At 41.3% G+C, this 20,181-nt stretch overlaps 1 protein-coding gene across 7 annotated transcripts in view; it reads left to right on the top strand.

The window, feature by feature from the left end:
• ABCC5 (ATP binding cassette subfamily C member 5) overlaps window positions 1-20,181 on the top strand; it is a 103,659-nt gene that overhangs the window by 17,057 nt on the left and 66,421 nt on the right. For 3 of the 7 annotated variants that reach the window (XM_081571221.1, XM_081571224.1, XM_081571223.1), the window contains one exon: window positions 9,789-9,965. In XM_081571221.1, the coding sequence (XP_081427347.1) occupies window positions 9,837-9,965 (129 nt within the window). In that variant the 5' untranslated portion in view covers window positions 9,789-9,836. Of the gene's footprint in view, window positions 1-4,044; window positions 7,622-7,985; window positions 8,139-8,767; window positions 8,909-9,788; window positions 9,966-20,181 lie in introns of those variants that run through there. The other 4 variants (XM_081571219.1, XM_081571225.1, XM_081571222.1 and 1 more) reach the window with 4 other exon arrangements.

The raw sequence follows: 20,181 nt of genomic DNA, 5'->3' as shown, positions 1-20,181 counted from the left end.
TTAGTTCTTCTTCACTTTCTGCCATAAGGGTGGTGTCATCTGCATACCTGAGGTTATTGATATTTCTCCCGGAAATCTTGATTCCAGCTTGTGATTCATCCAGCCCAGCATTTCTCATGATGTACTCTGCATATAAGTTAAATAAGCAAGGTGACAATATACAGCCTTGATGTACTCCCTTTCCTATTTGGAACCAGTCTGTTGTTCCATGTCCAGTTCTGACTGTTGCTTCCTGACCTGCATACAGGTTTCTCAAGAGGCAGGTCAGGTGGTCTGGTATTACCATCTCTTTCAGAATTTTCCACAGTTTATTGGGATCCACACAGTCAAAGGCTTTGGCATAGTCAATAAAGCAGAAGTAGCCATTTTTCTGGAACTCTCTTGCTTTTTCGATGATCCAGTGGATATTGGCAATTTGATCTCTGGTTCCTCTGCCTTTTCTAAAACCAGCTTGAACATCTGGAATTTCATGGTTCACTCATTGCTGAAGCCTGGCTTGGAGAATTTTGAGCATTACTTTACTAGTGTGTGAGATGAATGCAATTGTGTGGTAGTTTGAGCATTCTTTGGCATTGCCTTTCTTTGGGATTGGAATGAAAACTGACCTTTTCCAGGCCTGTGGCCACTGCTGAGTTTTCCAAATTTGCTGGCATAATGAATGCAGCACTTTCACAGCATCATCTTTCAGGATTTGAAATAGCTTAACTGGTATTCCATCACCTCCACTAGCTTTGTTCGTAGTGATGCTTCCTAAGGCCCACTTGACTTCACATTCCAGGATGTCTGGCTGTAGGTGAGTGTGAGTGATCACACCATCATGATTATCTGGGTCGTATCCTTTTTTTATAGTTCTTCTGTGTATTCCTGCCACCTCTTCTTAATATCTTCTGCTTCTGTTAGGTCCATACCATTTCTGTCCTTTATTGAGCCCATCTTTGCATGAAATGTTCCCTTGGTATCTCTAATTTTCTTGAAGAGATCTCTAGTCTTTCCCATTCTATTGCTTTCCTCTATTTCTTTGCACTGATCGCTGAGGAAGGCTTTCTTATCTCTCCTTGCTATTCTTTGGAACTCTGCATTCAGATGGGTATATCTTTCCTTTTCTCCTTTGCTTTTTGCTTCTCTTCTCTTCCCAGCTATTTGTAAGGCCTCCTCAGACAGCCATTTTGCTTTTTTGCATTTCTTTTTTTTGAGGATGGTCTTGATTCCTGTCTCCTGTACAATGTCACGAACCTCCATCCATAGCTCATCAGGTACTCTATCAGATCTAGTCCCTTAAACCTATTTCTCACTTCCAGTGTATAGTCGTAAGGGATTTGATTTAGGTCATACCTGAACGGTCTAGTGGTTTTCCCCACTTTCTTCAATTTAAGTCTGAATTTGGCAATAAGGAGTTCATGATCTGAACCATAGTCAGCTCCCGGTCATACTTACAGGTTACCAAAAAGTACAGCAAATGATTTTAGAAGCACCTGTGTACCCACTGTGAAGCTTTGTTAAATTTTAACATTTATAAATCATTTTTTTTAATTGATGTATAGTTGATTTACAATGTTGTGTTAGTTTCTGGTGTACAGCAAAGTTAGTCAACCATATTATATTAAAATACTGAATCTCATTGCCTGGGCTTCCCTGGTGGCTCAGTTGGTAAAGAATCTGCCTGCAATTCAGGAGACCTGGGTTTGATCCCTGCATTGGAAGGATCCCCTGGAGAAGGGAATGGCTACCCACTCCAGTATTCTTGTCTGGAGAATCCATGGACTGAGGAACCTATCGGGCTACCGTCCATAGAGTCACAAAGAGTCAGACAGGATTGAAGCGACTGAGCACACAGCACTCATAGTTGCCTGTGCTATACAATAGGTCCTTGTTGCTTATGTTTTATATATATTAATATGTATCTGTTAATCTCAAACTCCTAATTGTTTAGGGGTTAATCTCTCCCCCAACCTTTCCCCTTTGGTAATCATTAATTTGTTTTCTATGTCTGTGAGGCTGATTCTGGTTTGTAAATAAGTTCATTTGTATCATTTTTTAAGATTCCACATATCAGTGATATCATATGGTATTGGTCTTCCTCTTACTTACTTCACTTAGTATGATAGTCTCTAGGTCCATCCAAGTCACTTCTTGAAGAAATAAAATATTACAGGACAGGTGAGGCCCTTTGTGTATCCCTCTCTCTTCTCATCCCCCTCCCGCCAACACCAGAAGTAATTGTACCTCGAATCTGTTGTTTTTCCTGCCAAAGCCTGGCTTTACATTTTTAAATACACATCTTCACCTATAAACAACATATATTTTTACATTTTTACAAAATTAATAGAAATTAATTAAATTAATTAAGGATGAGATGGTTAGATAGCATCACTGCCTCAATGGACATGATTTCGAGCAAACTCCGGGAGATAATGGAGGACAGAGGAGCCTGGTGTGCTGCAGCCCATGGGGTCACAAAGAGTTGGACACAACTTAGCAACTGAACAACACAACAGCAATGAATACAGATGAGGTCATACAATTTGAGTCTTTTTGTAACTTAATTTTATTTATTTATTTTTGGCTGTGCTGGGTCTTTGTTGCTACTCAGGCTTTTCTGTAGTTGCAGCGAGCGAGGGCTACTCTCCAGCTGTGGTGCATGGGCTTCTCGTTGCAGTGACTTCTGTTGTGGAGCGTGGGCTCAGTAGTCATGGCAGGTGGGCTCAGTACTTGTTGCTCCTGAGCTCTACAGCACAGGCTCAATAGTTGTGGTACACAGGGTTAGTTGCTCCACTGCATGTGGGATTTTCCCAGACCAGTAATTGAACCCATGTCTTGTGCATTGGCAGGCAGATTGTTTACCACTGAGCCATCAGGGAAACCCTTTGTAACTTATTTTTGCTTAACATTGTTGAGGTCTATACATACTGATAACATTTTAACTCTCATTCTTTAACTGTTGTATAATACCCTATTGTACAAATATCATAATCTTGTTCTCTTGTTAATGAAATTTAGATTCTTTTCTCTGTTATATAAAATGCACAAGGAACATACCTCCTTGTGCACATGTGTGAGAGACCCTTTAGGGCAGCTTTTCTCAGATGATAGTATTAAGCCATAACACCCTAAGGTATTCACTGTGTATAAGGAATTAACTTCTAGGCATCTAGAATGAGTGTGCTGTGCTGTGCATAGTTGCGTGTGTGTCCGACTCTTTGAGACCCCATGGACTGTAGCCCACCAGGCTCCTCTGTCCATGGAGATTCTCCAGGCAAGAACACTGGAGGGGGTTGCCATGCCCTCTTCCAGGGGATCTTCCCAACCCAGGGATCAAACCCAGGTCTCCTGCATTGCAGACGGATTCTTTACCATCTGAGCCACCAAGGAAGCCCAGAATGAGTTTAGCTATGTGTTATCCTTGGGAGAATTGAGAAAATAGTCACTCAAATAATTTTGTGTAGGGTTTGATTCATTTGCAGAAGCTCTGATTGAGAATGGCTACTGTAGAGCGTATATGTAGAAGTAGAACAGCTAGGTTCAGGATAGGCATATGTGATAGAACATTAGCTTTCACCAAAATCTGTTCTTTCCTTATTCCATTGTGACAGAATTGTAGATGGCTCCTAGCTGCCTCATTGAGAACTGCATTTTCTTGATTCCTTCTCAGTAAGATGCAACCATATGACTAAATTGTTACCAATAGAATGTAAGTGGAAATGATAGATGTTGCTTCTTGGCTGGTACCTTAAGGCCAAGTCACACCTGCTCCACACTCCATTCTTCCTTCCCTCCACTTGGGTGACTGGTGGTGGCAATTAGTAGAGCAACTTTGGAAGCTAAATGTTGAACTTGACAGAGTTCGCCCTGGGTCTCCACCTGACTGCCAAGACAACTACACTGCTGATCTGGTATACTCACCTGGGACTTTTATGCAAGAGCAAAATAAACTTCTTGACTACAAGACACTGAATTGTAGGGTTTACTTCGGATCTTTTTCATACTGTTCATGGGGTTCTCAAGGCAACAATACTGAAGTAGTTTTCCATTCCCTTCTCATTTCAGACACTAGCAAAGTAATGCTCAAAATTCTCCAAGCCAGGCTTCAGCAGTACATGAACTGTGAACTTCCAGATGTTCAAGCTGGATTTAGAAAAGGCAGAGGAACCAGAGATCAAATTGCCAACATCCGCTGGATCATTGAAAAAGCAAGAGAGTTCCAAAAAAACAGCTACGTGTGCTTTATTGACTATGCCAAAGCCTTTGACTGTGTGGATCACAATAAACTGTGGAAAATTCTTGAAGAGATGGGAATACCAGGCCACCTGACCTGCCTCTTGAGAAACCTGTATGCAGGTCAGGAAGCAACAGTTAGAACTGGACATGGAACAACAGACTGGTTCCAAATAGGAAAGGGAGTATGTCAAGGCTGTATATTGTCACCCTGCTTATTTAACTTATATGCAGAATACATCACATAAAATGCCAGGCTGGATGAATCACAAGCTGGAATCAAGATTGCCGGGAGAAATATCAATAACCTCAGATATGCAGATGACACCACCCTTATGGCAGAAAGTGAAGAAGAACTAAAGAGCCTTTAGATGAAAGTGAAAGAGGAGAGTGAAAACCTGGCTTAAAATTTAGCATTCAAAAAACTAAGATCATGGCATCCAGTCCCATCACTTCATGGCAAATAGATGGGGAAACAATGGAAACAGTGAGAGACTTTATTTTGGGGGGCTTCAAAATCACCGCAGATGGTGACTGCAGCCATGAAATTAAGAGATGCTTGCTCCTTGGAAGGAAAGCTATGACCAATCTAGACAGCATATTAAGAAGCAGACATTACTTTACCATTACATAAAGGTCTGTCTAGTCAAAGCTATATTTTTAGTAATCATGTATGGATGTGAGAGTTGGACCACAAGAAAGCTGAGCACTGAAGAACTGATGCTTTTGAACTGTGGTGTTGGAGAAGACTCTTGAGAGTCCCTTTGACTGCAAGGAGATCCAACCAGTCCATCCTAAAGGAAATCAGTCCTGAATATTCATTGGAAGGACTGATGCTGAAACTGAAACTCCAATACTTTGGCCACTTGAGGTGAAGAACTGACTCACTGGAAAAGCCCCTGATGCTGGGAAAGACTGAAGGCAGAAGGAGAAGGGGACGACAGAGGATGAGATGGTTGGATGGCATCACCGACTCAACGGACATGGATTAGAGCAAGCTCTGGGAGTTGGTGATGGACAGGGAAACCTGGTGTGCTGCAGTCCTGGGGTCGCAAAGAGTCGGACACAACTGAGCAACTGAACTGAACTGAACTTGGGGTCTAACAGTACAGTTCATTTCCAACCTACTAAATTTGGCCAACTGTAATGTGGTTCTATCAGTCGATACTCTACCAGAAATGTGTGAAGCATCCTGTCTCTCTAGATCCTGAATACACAATATTGTCAGATTTTTACATTTCCCTATCAGGTGGACATAAAATGGTATCTTGTTGCTAATTTAATTTCCATTTCCCCGATCATTAGTAAGATTGGGTGTCTTTTCCCCTGGGCCCTGGTGTGCTCAAGACCTTGTATGTCCCCTCCAAGGGTGGAGTTTCTGTATTCCCCAGTCCTGCAGAATTCCTGCAATCAAACCCTGATGTTCTTCAAAGCCAGATTATCTGGGGGCTTCTCCTCCTGTTGTCAGACCCTCTGGCTGGGAGAACTAAGGTGGGGCTCAGAACTGTGACTCCTGTGACAAAACTTCTGTGGTATAATTGTTTTCCAGTTTGTGGGTTGCCCACCCAGGAGGTATGGGATTTTATTTTATTGCGATTTTGCCCCTCCTACCATCTCTTTATGGTTTCTTCTTTCCCTTTGGATGTAGGGTATCTTTTTTAGTAGGTTCAAGTGTTTTTTGTTGATGGTGGTTCAGCAGTTGGTTGTGATTTTGGTGTTTACATAACACAGGTGAGCTCAAGTCCTTCTACTCCACCATCTTGGGCTTATCTCCCTGGGTTTCTTTTCATATTTGAGTGGCTGCTTGAGTTTCATTTTCTGTGAACTGTCTATTCACATCATTTGCCAATTTTTCTATTCAGTTATTTAGCATTTCTTATTGAGTTGTAGGAATTATTTGTATTAAAAACTTTGTCACTTATAACTTGTAGTTTATCTTTCTGCTTTATAGAAGCTGAAATTTTAATATGATAAAAATTAATCAAACTTTATTTTATTAATGTGTTTTTGTATCTTATTTAAGAAGTTCACAAAGATATTTCACATTTTCTTCTAAATGTCTGAAGGTTTTCCCTTTCAGTTGGGCCTTTGAGCTATATGGTATAAAGCTATAACCCCTGAGTTTTAAGAAATATGGATAACCAATTGTTCCAGCACTATCCATAGTCTTTTCTTTCTTTCTCTACTGATTTGTAATGTTTTCTTTGTTACAGATCAGGTTTACATGTATGCATGAATCTGTTTCTAGGCTCTTTATTGCATTGGTTTATTAATCCATTCTTGGGCAAAACACTGTATTAATTACTTCAGCTTTATTGTAAATTTGTGTGCATTTTGTTTGTTTGTTTTTCGCTGTGGTTCAAGTCACTTGGGATCTCAGTTCTTAGTTCCCTCACCAGGGAATAAAGCTGCCTGTGACCTTGTCAGTGAAAGTGGGGAGTCCTAACAGCTGGACAGCCAGGGAAGTCCCTACACTGGTGTTTCATACTAACTAAAAGTATAAAGGTAGAGGAGTCATTTTACCTTCCATTAAAAAAAAAAAATCTTTGAAATGGATAATCATAATACCTATACATTGGGTTGACATGGAGATTTAAAAAACAAGTGTGTAAAGTACAAGATACAGACTAGGTAGGCACTAAACACAGTAGTTATTTATGTTATGATCATCTTGAAGGTACAAATGAAATACAAAGAGAAATGAAGTGATCAATCTATTTGGAAACCTCAGTTTCATTTATAAAAAGAAAGGGATGAATTGGCATGTCGTTTCTAAGGCTCTTGCCACTCTAAAAACTGCCATCCTGGCGTTTATTTTCTAGACGTGGGCAGCACAACATGTGATGGACACTGGGGTTAAAGTGAGAAAGGTGATAGCGCAGAGTCGTGAGCACGCAGTGGTAAAACGTTAAGGGCCACACAGATAAGATTAGGGGCCGGCTGGTCTCCTATAGGCTATGATGACCTTCACAGTGTTTTCTGGTGCATAAACGGCCAAGCATCGCCGTGACCGCCCTGCCTGCAAACACTGGGCAGCCAGCCCACAGAGGACTAGTGTCAACCCTCCCGACCACTCACTGGAACACAGGGCCTTGGAGAAGATTCCAGACAGGATCGCAGAAACTCTGGGGAGGATGGTGCAGAACCTGGAGCGCAATGGAAGGGAGGAGCGGCCTGCCTTCTCCAGGGCTTCTACAGTGCTTCTGGGAAATATAGTTCCTAGCCGCGAAAGGAACCTGGGAATCCAAGAAGCGGGACTACAATTCCCTTCAGTCTTGGAAATTCTTTGTGCAGCACGCCTGCGCAGTCTGGCGGCCAATGCCGCTATAAAGGCTTGTTTTGCTCTGGGGGCTGATGCTCCGGAGCGTGGTCGAGTGGCCGGCGTGGCCGTCCTGGAGCTGGGGCGCAGGTAGGTGTCGGTGACTGCCGCACCCCTTCCTTTTCCCTTGGGTTGTCTCGGGGGCCATCCCGACCCAGTGTGTTTCGGCCCAGGGTGGGGGACTGCGATCGAGGATGCGAGCAGTCCGCGGGAAGCCGGAGAACTGAGAAAAGAGGCCTGGCCTTCCTCTAGTCTCTTCCGCCTCATTTTCGGGACGCCACCGGGAGGGTTGGCTGTGAGGTCCTCGGAAGGCAGGTAGGGTGGAATGAGTGATCGGGGTGCCGGCTACATTCCCGGCTAACGCCACCAGGTGGTGCTACGCCCGCGGCCCGTGGGTGTGGGTCGCTCTCGCCTTTCCAGGCCAGAACTGGCCGTGGGAACGCCCTAAGGCCAGGGCATCCTAGGGGATGCTGGCCTGAGAGAAGCCCCCCTCTTCAAGGTTGTAGAGAGGCGGTTTGGGGCACCTCCGCTTAAGCCGCACAGAGGGAACTGAGCAGCCAGCGACCTCAGAATTCATCGTCTTGTTTTGGCTACTGGGTCGATGGAGGTTCGTGACAGAAGCACGCACAGGAAACCCTTGGCAGAGTCCGGAATGGAATCCAGATCTCTTGACAGTCATTAGTGCCCTTTCCCTTTCCATCGCACAGAGCTGCATGGGGCTTTGTCTTTATCACGTAGGGATCATTCGGTTTCTGCACAGACATGGGGGAGGCAGGAGGCAGATGGACACAGAAAGGACTGGCAAAGTTTCAGAAGGTTTTGAAGGAGAAGATGGATAGGTCATTCTGGGATCTCCAGGGTGAGTCAGTGAAAGGTGCAGTAGGCTGGAGACAAGTAGATTTCAGGGAGGTGTTAAGAAAGAAGCTGAGGTTACATGAATTCTTAGGCAATTGAGGTGATCCTTGTGGTCTTCTGACGTGGCATTTGGCATTCTGAGTGAGTTTCTCTGGCCTCCTTCCTTTCAAACTTGCTCCCCTCCTCTTGCCTTTTTTCAAAGCAAGACTGATCTTTTCTGCTTTCCAGATAATTGGCTAGGTTGAGGAACCTTTGGCGGGGAAGGTTGGACTTCAGTGATCCCTGTAACAAGCAGGATTATTCTGATCTGCAGCTGCATCCTGACACTGGGGACACTGGCAGATGCCAGGTCTGTTTATAGTTTAGGCTTAATGAGGTCTCAGTGACGTGATGGCTGCGCTCTTGGTTGTAAGCCGGTGTTCTTTATGGTGTAGTTTGTCATTGGACAAGGTGACTTTTTTCTTTGAAAGATAAGTAGTTTAGCAATATCAACTCAAGGTACTGGAGCCAGGCCTCTGAAAGGTAAGAAGTCAAGCTTTCTTTTGTGCTGGAAACAAGTCTCTGTGGTGGAGATTTAGTCCTTTTTTATTTAGAGGATTTGTAAGTGTTCTTGTTTTCTGATACCTTAAAAAATGAATTGTAGCTGTCAGAATTATGTCCGCATGTTGTACTTTTCATTCTCAGTGATAGATAGGAATTTATGGAATTCAAAAGGCAACACAGCTACAATTCTTTAATTTCTAGTGAGGCTGTTATAAAAAGTGTTTTCCCAGCTTGTATCTGGGAAGCTTTGACCATCTTAGAGTGGAGGAAATGTTTTAGAGAGGGTATATATGTGTTTTACTTTTTCTAAAGTAACCGGAATTGATACGGGGTATTGATTAGAGTTAATCAGGCTAACTGGGGTTTAGAACAGCGCTTTAGGTAGATACTAGATAAGACTTAGTAGAACAGGGTGGGGAATTTGTTTTTGCTATCGTTTTTTTAATAACAGCTTTGTTGAGGTATTTGTTTACTATGAAATTCACCTGAGTGTAGAGCTTGGTGTTTGGTTAGTGTATTAACAGAATTGTGCAATCATCACCACTAGCTAATTTTAGGACCCTGTCCATAATCCAAGGGGAATTTGTTTTTAAAATTCAGGTGTAAAATTTTTTTGAAACAAACTTAAATTGTTTCTGGAAAGCTTTTTTTTAAAGACTTATCTAAATGCTTTATGCATTGCAATTGAACTTAGTTGAGAAAAATAAAATGGTACTTGAAAGATGTTTGAGAATTTATTTTCATAGATACAATGACAGAAAACTTTAATGCTTTTGTCTCTTTCTCTCTATTTTAAAGTACTTTTACTTATTAAGCACAATTTAGGAAATACCTGTCCTTGATGCATTTTTAATTCCAGGAATTCTCAAGTGGAACCAAGAGTCTGTGAGCCCTCCACTCAGAGAAGATGAAGGACATTGACATAGGAAAAGAATACATCATCCCCAGCCCTGGTTATAGAAATGTGCGGGAGAGAACCAGCAACTCAGGGCAGCACCGAGACCGTGAGGATTCCAAGTACAAGAGAACTCAACCGGTCAGTGTTGCCCTGCCTGATTCCCTCTCCTTATCTGCTTGCTGTGCTAGACCATGCCTTCTTTCTTCACAAAATGCATAACTGAAAAGAGGTTTCTTTTTCTTTACTGACTTTAGGTCACTGTTAAGAATTCATTGTTATTTGTGAAAAAGAAGAGGTTGGCTGTCAACCTGTCGTCTGTTTTTCCCCTTTGAGTTCTCCTCTGAAAAGGTGTTGCTTGAGAGAAGACAGTTTATGCAGGGTTGGGGAGGAGAAGGGCTGGGCAGGGAGCAGTGGCAATAGGAACCATTACACTTCATTCTTGTACTTACAGTTGTTTCCTGCCTCTGCCTCTGTTGTCTGCTTTTAAAAGGTGACTGGGGATTCTCATTCAGATTTTAGAGCGTACTTGGAACAATTCTAGATTGTTAGAGGATAATCAGTTGAAATTTTCAAGAAAACCTATGAGTGTAAAGGAGTCTTTAGTGAATAATTTCCTCCAAGGGAAATAATGAATATGCATTTTAATCTGGAAGAAACATCTTCATCTGGGGAAAAATTCTTGAATTGCAGAAATAATAAGAAAGAATGGGGGTTGCTGGGTAGGAAGTTGAGGTTTGTGTTCATGTATTTGTTCTGTGAAAATGGGAGCAAGATATGGCTCTACAGCTGACACTGGAGTTTCATTAGCCTGACCTTACTTGTCCCTCTTTGCTACGTGAAAGCTGTTGCCTTATTAATCAACATTTTCTCACTGGTGGGTGGGTATTTTCTGTTTCAACTGTCTATGGTACAGTGCTTTCCTATGCAAGCTTAACTTTGGAGAAACATAGGTTCACTGTAATCAGTGTCAAATCCTTAAAGTCCCAGTTCTGTACCGTTTCTGTGTCCTTTTGTCCAGACTTTATGTTAAAACACGTATTGAATATCTTTTGAATGCTTGACATTTAGTATAGCACTTATACTGGAAAAAGTCACAGAGGTACATTGGAGCAGGGCTTTGAAGGATGATGAAGTGGGGATGCTGTCAAGCTGTTAAGTCATCTGTGCCTTAGTGACTTAGGAATTAAAATAGTATCAATGGTAGAACCTAACTCATGAGATGCCTTGAGTATTAAATGAGCTAATACATATAAAATGCTTAGAATGGTGCCTGCCACATAGCCTGTGCTCAAAGAATGTTAGCTCTTAGAGCTAGTAGTCTAGGGCATAAGAGGTGTGTGAGAAAGTTCTACATGCCATGCTAAGGAATCTTTTACTATGGGTGTAGGGGAACTACTGGAAATTATTGAAAGGGTTTTTTTCTCTTAACTTTTTTTATTTGGAGATGACTGTAGAATCAGATGCAGCTGTAAAATAATACAGAGAGATCCCATCCATACATACTTTATCGGGCTTCTCCCAGTGGTAACTTCTTGCATCCTATAGTATAAAATCATGACAGGATATTGATTGACATGGATAACATGCAACCACTTTATTAAGACTTTACCAGTTTCATGTGCACTCATTTGTGTGTGTTCTATGCAGTTTTTTCACAAATAAATTCATATGACCACTATCACAGTCAAGATACAAATCAGCTCCACCAAAAGGATGTCTTGTGCTCCCCTTTTAGAGCCGCAGCCTCCTCCCTTGCCCTGTCCCTCAGTCTTTGGTAACCACTCATCTGTTCTCCATCTCTGTGGTTTTGTCATTTTGAGAAAGCTGTACCAATGGGATTATATAGTATGTAACCTTTTGACATTGAATTTTCTCAGTCAGCGTTATTCCCTTGAGATCCATCTAATTTGTTGTGTATCAATTGTATTTTCCATGTTATAGATAGACTACAGTTTGTTTAACCATTCATCTGTTGAAGGAAATGTGGGTTATTTCTAGTTTGTAGCTATTATAAACAAAGCTGCTCTGAATATTTGTGTATAGGATTTTTTGTGAATAAACCTTCCATTTCTCTGGGTAAATTCCAGGAATGTAATTGCTGGGTCATATGGTGAGTGTGTGTTTAGTTTTATCAGAAACTTCAGTACTCTTTTTTCCAGAGTGGCTGTTTAATTTTACATTCCCACCAGCAATGTGTGAGTCATCCAGTTTCTCTGCATTCTTGCCAGTATTTGGTGTTATTAATTTAATTTTAGCCATTCTGATAGGTATGTCTGATATCTCATTGTAATTTTACTTTGCGTGACCTAATAGCTAATACAGTTGAGCTGAGACTTTTAAGACTTCATTTTTATCTTAGGAAGATTAATTTTGAGGCAGTATATGAAAAATGTGTATGACAGAGAGAGAGACAAAATACAGGGAGCAGTCTGGAGGCTCCTGTGCCAGCCCAGGTGAAAGGGGCCAGGGGTCTGGATCCAAGTCTAATAGTGAAGATGGAGGAGAGAGGAGAGACTTAGGGGTATTTCTGGAAGGAGAGAGAGAGACATTGGGGTGCCTGGGATTTGTGGTAAGGATTTAAAACTATTGATGGGCATATGGGGAGAGAAAGGAGGAGAAGGAGGTGAGCATGAGTTTACTTTTGAAAATGTGGAATTTGAGGTGCATCCAGATGAGATGATCAATAGATAGAGTACAGATAAGGAATGAAGCTGGGACAAGTTTTGGAGTCGTTAGTGCATATATGTAGATGTAGCCTTAGTGAGCAAGCTTGCCCATGCCTAGCTTGTAAAACAGAAAGAGATGGAACCTGGAAAGATAGAGCATGGTCCTGTGAAATTTCTGAGGACAGAGGCCCTGTCCTTTTGGTTAGAGCAGAACTGACATTACGGTGTGCAGTGGCAGCAGCAAACTTTTCCTCTGTGGGTAGAGAAGAGTTGGAGGTAGAGTCACTGTTGTGCCTTTTATCCTCTAAATTATTAAGTCAGGCACCAGACAGAAAGTTTCCTTCATGTGACTGAGCCTCATTTTGAAGAAACAGGAGGCTGATACCAACCACTTTTGTGAGATCTCAGGAGTCCACATGAATTTAATTTTCCTTATCCTTTGATGCTTCCTAAACTTTTAAATATGAGTACTGTCTTCCTGGTTTTTTACCATATCCTGTAGCCTCTGAACTTTTTTTTTAACTTAAACTATTTCTTTTAATCAACTTTTTTTTTCTTTTTGCTCAGCCTTGACCTAAGGAATAGAATTATAGGTTTATATAACGTATTTTTTACATATGTTAAAAGGCATATATAATGATCAAGTGTTTTTAAAAATTCACATATCACCTAGAATGTTCTTGCATATTATCTATCAAAACTCCAGATTTCATAGATACAAATACATCTTGAACTTGTCTTGTATGTTAGCAGTTTGCTAATAGGAAAAAAGCAAAATGACAAATTTCTGGTTCAGCGATGGTATAAAAATGGACAATTTAAGTATCTGGGAAGTGTAATGGCTGTAAAAGCGTACCATTTACCTTTTTTAAGACTGTAAGTAGATAATTGGGTAGAGATTACAGTTTCGTGTCTTATGATCATAGCCATTGTTTCTGTATTAGTTGGTAGAGATGAAATCTGGGACAAGACCTCCCAGATGCCAGCTCTGCCTCTTATCCATCAGAAATGAAAAACAGTACCTCCCAAAGTAACAAAAGATAAGGATACATTTGTGGTTCTTAATTGGAAAACAAGGTTTTATCCACTGCCATTAACCTTTAATAGGTTCAGTTTAACATAGACACATGAAACTGTCAAACAGAAGTCAGAAGTAAAGCATCAAGAATTAAACGCATTTTAAACAAGTTGGTGATTTTCTTTTTTTTTTTTTGCTGTCAGCAAAGTTGCAGAGTATGTAGTTTGCCCCTTTCCTAATATTGTGACCAAATCTTTTGGAATACTCTTTGGGAAAATTGCTCTAATCATTCACACCTTCAGATATTTGTATCATACCTGCTTAGAACTAGTTAAAATAATGCATTTTCACACCTTCCTTTTGTTCAAGACTGTTGAGGTAAAGCTTGTGGCCACACACAACTTAATGATTTGCACACATCCTTTAATCCTGAAGTGCTAATAGGGGTGCCTTCTGGTGCTGTTAGTTCTTTGAGCCTAAGTACTAATCTTGGCTGGTGTTAGGCTGGCGTTATTTCAACTAACATGAAGATTTATGTCCAGACCCCTCCTTAACACTGTTCCCGTGTTTGAGGCGTGACCCTCTGAGCATAGCTCCTTTTCTTATAATTGCATTCAGATATGTACATGTTGGTCACATAACTCTACCAACTCTGGTTGGTTTGTTTTAAGATGTGATATATATTCTTTTTTTTTTTTTAATTCAGCAAACATTTGAGCACTCTCCAAGATGTACACACAGCCCTGAATGAAGTGTTCGGGTGCACATGATGATAAATTGAGGCTGGCCCTGCCTGCCCTCCCTAGAAGCTTCAACTCATAGTCATGTATGTAGATTACTAGAATTTAGAGGCTGTGGAAATTAACAAGCAGAAAAGAATTCTTCAGTCTCTGAGATCAGGGAAGACTTCAGGAGGAGGTAGCATTTGGTTGGAGACTTGAAAAATAGGTAGAATTTGGAGAAATGAAGAACATGCCTGGTGGAAGAAAGAGCTGTGGGTAGGATCAACAAGCTGTGGGTAGGCCAACCAAAGAACTGTTGGCTTTGAGCATGAAGTGTGAAGTCATGATATAGAGGGCTAGATCACGAGTTTCAGATGATGTGTGGTTTTTTTTTTTTTTTTTTTGCTAAATCTGCAGTTTATTTTGGTAGGTTTTTTTTCTCATTTTAAAAAAGGCCAGTGGGGTTTTTTGTTTGTTTTTCAAACTTTTAATTTTATATTGGAGCATAGTTGATTAATAATGTTATGATAGTTTCAGGTGGACAGCAAGGAGATGATGTGTGTTCTTGAATAACAGGCCAAGGGGTTGGTATTTTAGTTGCTTTAAAGTAAAATTGAAGCAAAAACAAGACAAAGCTCTGTGATGCCTTTATAAGCTTTTTTTTTTTGTGGTGGTGGTTTGTTTTCTCACTATGCTCAGGCTAAAGCCAAGGGTGACTGTTTTTTCCCTAGCATGTCTAATCTAACTAAGAAAGGAGGAAACATGAAAAATAAGAAGTCAACTAAAGTTCATGTGCCTTTACTACCCCTTACTCTTTTTGTCCCTTCTCTCAAGTGTACCACTGGTGGAATTTGCTTTCTACCCATATTAGAATATTCTGCCTCTAGGCAAAGCAACAAAGCAAGTATTCACAGAGTCGAGTGACCTTCACCAAGAGTCTCCTTTAGTTCTGTGTCCGGCTGACACTTTAGCCTTGGTTGGAGTATTTGTGATTAGTGAGTGGAAGAAATATTTGGGTGAGCTCAAGTTATATGCTAGAGACAAGGATGTGAATAGTAATCTCTTACCAAGAAATAGGATTCTAGGATATGTTATTATGAAAGAATTATGGTCTCTTATAGAAAATGTGCAAATTATGGAAGATTATAGGAAAAAATAAAATCACCCTTAACACTTCTACCTAAGGACAACTATTGTTGCCATAAAATAGTTTTGTTTAGTACTTTAACAGAATTTGACTCTGAAAGCTATTCTTTATGGATGAAGGGTATGTGAATTTTTCTATGCCCTTGTGTTTTCAGCATCAAAAATATTACCTGTGAGTCTCCTTGCTGTTAGGAAGGAGAGCAGGGTGAAGGAGATAAGTATTTGCAGTCTCTGCATTATTTTTCTCTTGATTGGTACTCAGTGACTCAGCACATTTTCTGGACAGTCAGTAATAGGATGAGTAAGAACACCTGCCTCCCTGCCCCCTTTTCCCTGAAGACATCTATAAAGCTTTATAGAGCTTAGTACGGTCTCTGGCCTGGTGCCAGATGTTGGTCTCCAATAGCAGCCTGGAGCTCTCTAGTGGAGATGACAACAGCGCTGCCATTGGTGCAGAGCCCAGGTGGCTTTCCTGCATGGTGACTGAGTCTAGAGCCCACAGATCTCCTGAAGTTGGCCTGCTGCCTTGATCATGAGCTCTTTTACGCCATCTGCAGCATGGCTGCTGCTTCTTAGCTAGGAAATGCTGCCTAAGGGAAATAAATATAGCTTGTTGGCACGAGTTAAAGGAGCTTTCTGTCAAAAGGGAAGAAAAGTATTGGAACTAGCAACGTATTTTTCAAACAGTTTTAAATACTCAAGCCTTTATTTTGTTAAAATCTGTAACTTGGAAGTGACAAATGGTTAATGAAAAATTTTTCAGTGAAACCTGGGTTTTACTTTGAGGTAGCCTTGTACTGAGGCTTCCCAGGTGATGTGTTAGCAAAGAAACTTGCCTGCCAGTGCAGGAGATGCAAGAGATGTGGGTTCGATCGCTGGTTTGGGAAGATCCCCTGGAGAAAGAAGTGGCAACCTGCTGCAGTGTTATTGCCTGCAGGAAAATTCCATGGGCAGAAGAGCCTAGCAGGCTACAGTCCATGGGGTCACAAAGAGTCAAACGTGACTGAGCATGCATACGCAGCCTTGTGCTAATGCTTTTTAAAATGTCTCACCATTCTGTCCCTCACTTTCTCTTAATCAAAAATAAAAAAGGCCAATGCCAGGAACAGGGAACAGGGCCTCTGTAAGTCTTTGCAATAGTTGAACCTCTCAGTATCAAAGTTACAGACTAATGTGAAGTTAATTTGGTGCACAGAAGTCCACTAATTAGTAGAATTAATCTTATTAAGTCTATCCCTTCCCTCTTTACCCTCCTTTTTGTGAGTTAACCTATTTAGATAATTAGATGCCATATTTTTTAATTATTTAAGATTATTTTATGAATTAGCTGTTCAAAGAATCAACTGTTATTAGATATCAAATGACAATTTCTGTTGACTAAAGCAGGTATGATGTTAAGCAGTTACTTAGTTTCCTTAAATGTTGTATTCTCACAGTGGAAAAATAGGCAAGCTGCCCAGATATTCACCTTGACTTTGCATCTCACCGTTGTCAGCGCTTCCAGCCTGCTCTGCAGTACAGGTCACATAATGGACCCACTAATGTCTTATTTTAGGCATTTAACACAGGCACACACAGTACTGGGCACTGAAGGGAGATTCATTTACAAATTATATTTAGGCTTTTTTTTTTTTAAGCTAAAGCCTGAAAGTCTTCAAGGGATTTTGTCAAATGTAAAATACCAACATTTGGTTATCTACATTGGCGGTTCTCAGTTTAGGCTGCATATTAAAATCACTTGAAGAATGTTAAAAAAGATACTAACACTCCAGACAAATTAAACCAGTTTCTGGGGTCACGCTCAGGCAGTCAGTGTTTTTTAAAGCTGGCCTGGTGATCCTAATGTGTCACCAGTGCTGAGAACCTCTTCCCTAGATCTCACGGGATCGCCTCTTCTACCCCCTCAACCAGTGGGGCTCCAAGTGTTTCCTTTTTCTTCTTCCAAGATTTATTTTGAAACTTTATCATTGTAATAACAAAGTTAATCTCATCCCCCGATGTAATAGGAACTTGGGAAAAGTTTCTTGGAATTTAGTTTATGAAACAACTGAAAGCCCTCCAGTTTTCCTCCTGATTCTGGGGTAATGCTAGATTGTGAGGTGCGGAAAAATACTTGTTTTACCGTGATGGTAATAAGGTATATCCACTGGTTTTACGTATTTACACTTGTGGATTGTATTAATAGCAGATCCTGGACATTAGGGTAATGCAGCCTAGTTACAAATGAGTGCGCTGGGGTACAAATTAATCCATAGCCACTGAGCAATAAGGCTGAGGTTAGCAGGTTCCCCAACTCAAGACTAGTGAGCCATTTCTACTATATTTTGCTTCCTTCCTGTGAAGGTTCAGTTCAGTTCAGTCGCTCAGTCATGTCCGACTCTTTGCGACTCCATGAATTGCAGCACGCCAGGCCTCTCTGTCCATCACCAACTCCCGGAGTCTACCCAAACCCATGTCCATCGAGTCAGTGATGCCATCCAACCATCTCTTCCTCTGTCGTCCCCTTCTCCTCCTGCCCCCAATCTTACCCAGCATTAGGGTCTTTTCCAATGAGTCAACCCTTCGCATGAGGTGGCCAAAGTATTGGAGTTTCAGCTTCAACATCAGTCCTTCCAATGAACACCCAGGATTGATCTCCTTTAGGCTGGACTGGTTGGATCTCCTTGCAGTCCAAGGGACTCTCAAGAGTCTTCTCCAACACCACAGTTCAAAAGCATCAATTCTGCGGCGCTCAGCTTTCTTCACCGTCCAACTCTCACATCCATACATGACCACTGGAAAAACCATAGCCTTGACTAGACAGACTTTTGTTGGCAAAGTAATGTCTCTGCTTTTAAATATGCTATCTAGGTTACATTCTGAAATTTTGCTGTCCCTCTAAACTGAAGTGGCCACTCTTTGGAATTTCTTAAGGGAAATGCTTGAGATAATCAGGATCTTGTTAATAACGCATTGGAATAAGAAAGTGCTGATAATTGGGGGAATTGTCCTTTGTGGTGTTAACTTATTGAGGAGAGGGAGGATGGGGAAGCCTGAAGTCAGATGTTCTTGGAAGGGCATCAACTTTTTTCATTTCTTTTTAAATTTAAAATAAAATGTAACTTTCTCTTTAATTTTTAACATTTTGAGTCTCTTTGAAAACTGTATCTTTGTAACAGCTTCCCTTAAAAGTTTGTCTTTCTAAATGTTTATGGTAAAGGCAGCTGTAGGAGCAGGACACCTACAGAAAAGCTTTTACTTGAGCCAGCAGTTTGTAAGAAGAGGCTATCCATTCTGTATTTTTGTTACTATCTTGTGAATTGAGGAGAAGAAGAATATGCTCTAGGCTCTTGAGGCAAGTCCATTCTGATTGTGCCCCGAGGGTGGCTTTCTTTGTGGGCAGGTCAGACAGGAGTATCGTGACCTTTAATCCCCTTGGAAGCTGAGAGGTGCACCTGGTTGGTTCCTCAGCCCCTGGGCTTCCGAAGGCTACCCTGCTGTTGTCTGCTGTCAGGAAGGGATTGTTCAGCCTGAGGAATGATCATCGGCCCATGGTGTCTTGTCCCGGGGGCCTCCAGGCGGGGGGAAGCCCGAGGTTGCCCAGTCAGCAGACATTCCACTCTGGCAGCCTGTTAAAATGAGATGGACAAACTAGATAAGCAGAAGCCCTGTGGTGTGACAGTGAGCCTGTTATCACAGCCCTGGGGATGGTCTTGGAGCACAGAGGAGGGAAGGCCCCTGTGCAAGTATCTCTGTTTGCTTATGGATCGAAAGTTCCTTGCTTTCCTCATATATAAATGGCTCTGTGTTTCCCTGACCTTTGTTCGAACAGTGGCTGAATCTAAATTTCACTGTCCCCTTTCGGTTCCCCAGCATCCTCACCCTACTCCACCTCAGAGTCTCCTAGCCAGAGTCCTCAGGAAGATAAAAACAGCAGCAGTAATTTCTTTGTTGAATGTTTTCTCAACTCCTGGATCAAGCAATATTTTTCCCTTTGGAATGAATCAGCTGCTGTGGACTTCTGTGGCCACGTCCTCTGTCCATGGAGAGCCCTTCAGTCTGCGGAGCTCCTTAGGAGAAATACAGAAAAATGAGTGCATCTCAGGAGAAACCTTAAGAAGTTACTTCTAAAATTGACTTAAAGCATTGTAATGTAAAAAACAAATAGGCCATAAAACACATTTCCCTAGGTCAGCATATACCAAATACTAGCATGTGAGCTAAGCTTAGCTCTCTTGGACTACCTTAGCACTATTGACATTTGGGGGCTAAATCCTTCTTTGTTGTGGGGCCTGTCCTGTGCAGGGTTGGCTGTTCGGCAGCATCCCTGGCCTCTACCCACTGAGTGCACAGTTGTGACCTAAATGTCTGCAAACATTACCAGATGTCTCCCAGGCAAGCAAAAATCATCTTCAGTTGAAGACTACTAGGCTACATCATCCAACACTGTAGCCACCAGCCACAGGTAGCTTTTGGGCCTTGGAAATGTGGAAAGTACGAATTGAGATCTGCCATATAGAACACACACACCAGGTGTCAAAGACTTAGAACCAAAAACGAATATAAAATATCTCATAATTTTTTATCGATTATGTGTTTAAAAGATAATATTTTGTATATATAGGGTTAAAGTATATTCTTATGGTTAATTTCACCTGTTTGTTTTCCCTTTTTAGTGTGGCTACTAAAAACATTTAAGTTACATTTGTGTCTTATACTTTTTCTGTTGGGCAACATTGCACTGGAGTGTCAATCTACTGTGGTTTAACCATTAATCTTCTATTAGGCATTAATTCCCCGTATACCATTGGGTTTAAATTATG

Source organism: Giraffa tippelskirchi, chromosome 2 (genome assembly GCF_054371585.1).
Source record: "Giraffa tippelskirchi isolate mGirTip1 chromosome 2, T2T-mGirTip1v1.2.pri, whole genome shotgun sequence".
NCBI classification, from domain to species: Eukaryota; Metazoa; Chordata; class Mammalia; order Artiodactyla; family Giraffidae; genus Giraffa; species Giraffa tippelskirchi.
This window is presented reverse-complemented; position numbering and strand designations above follow the sequence as displayed.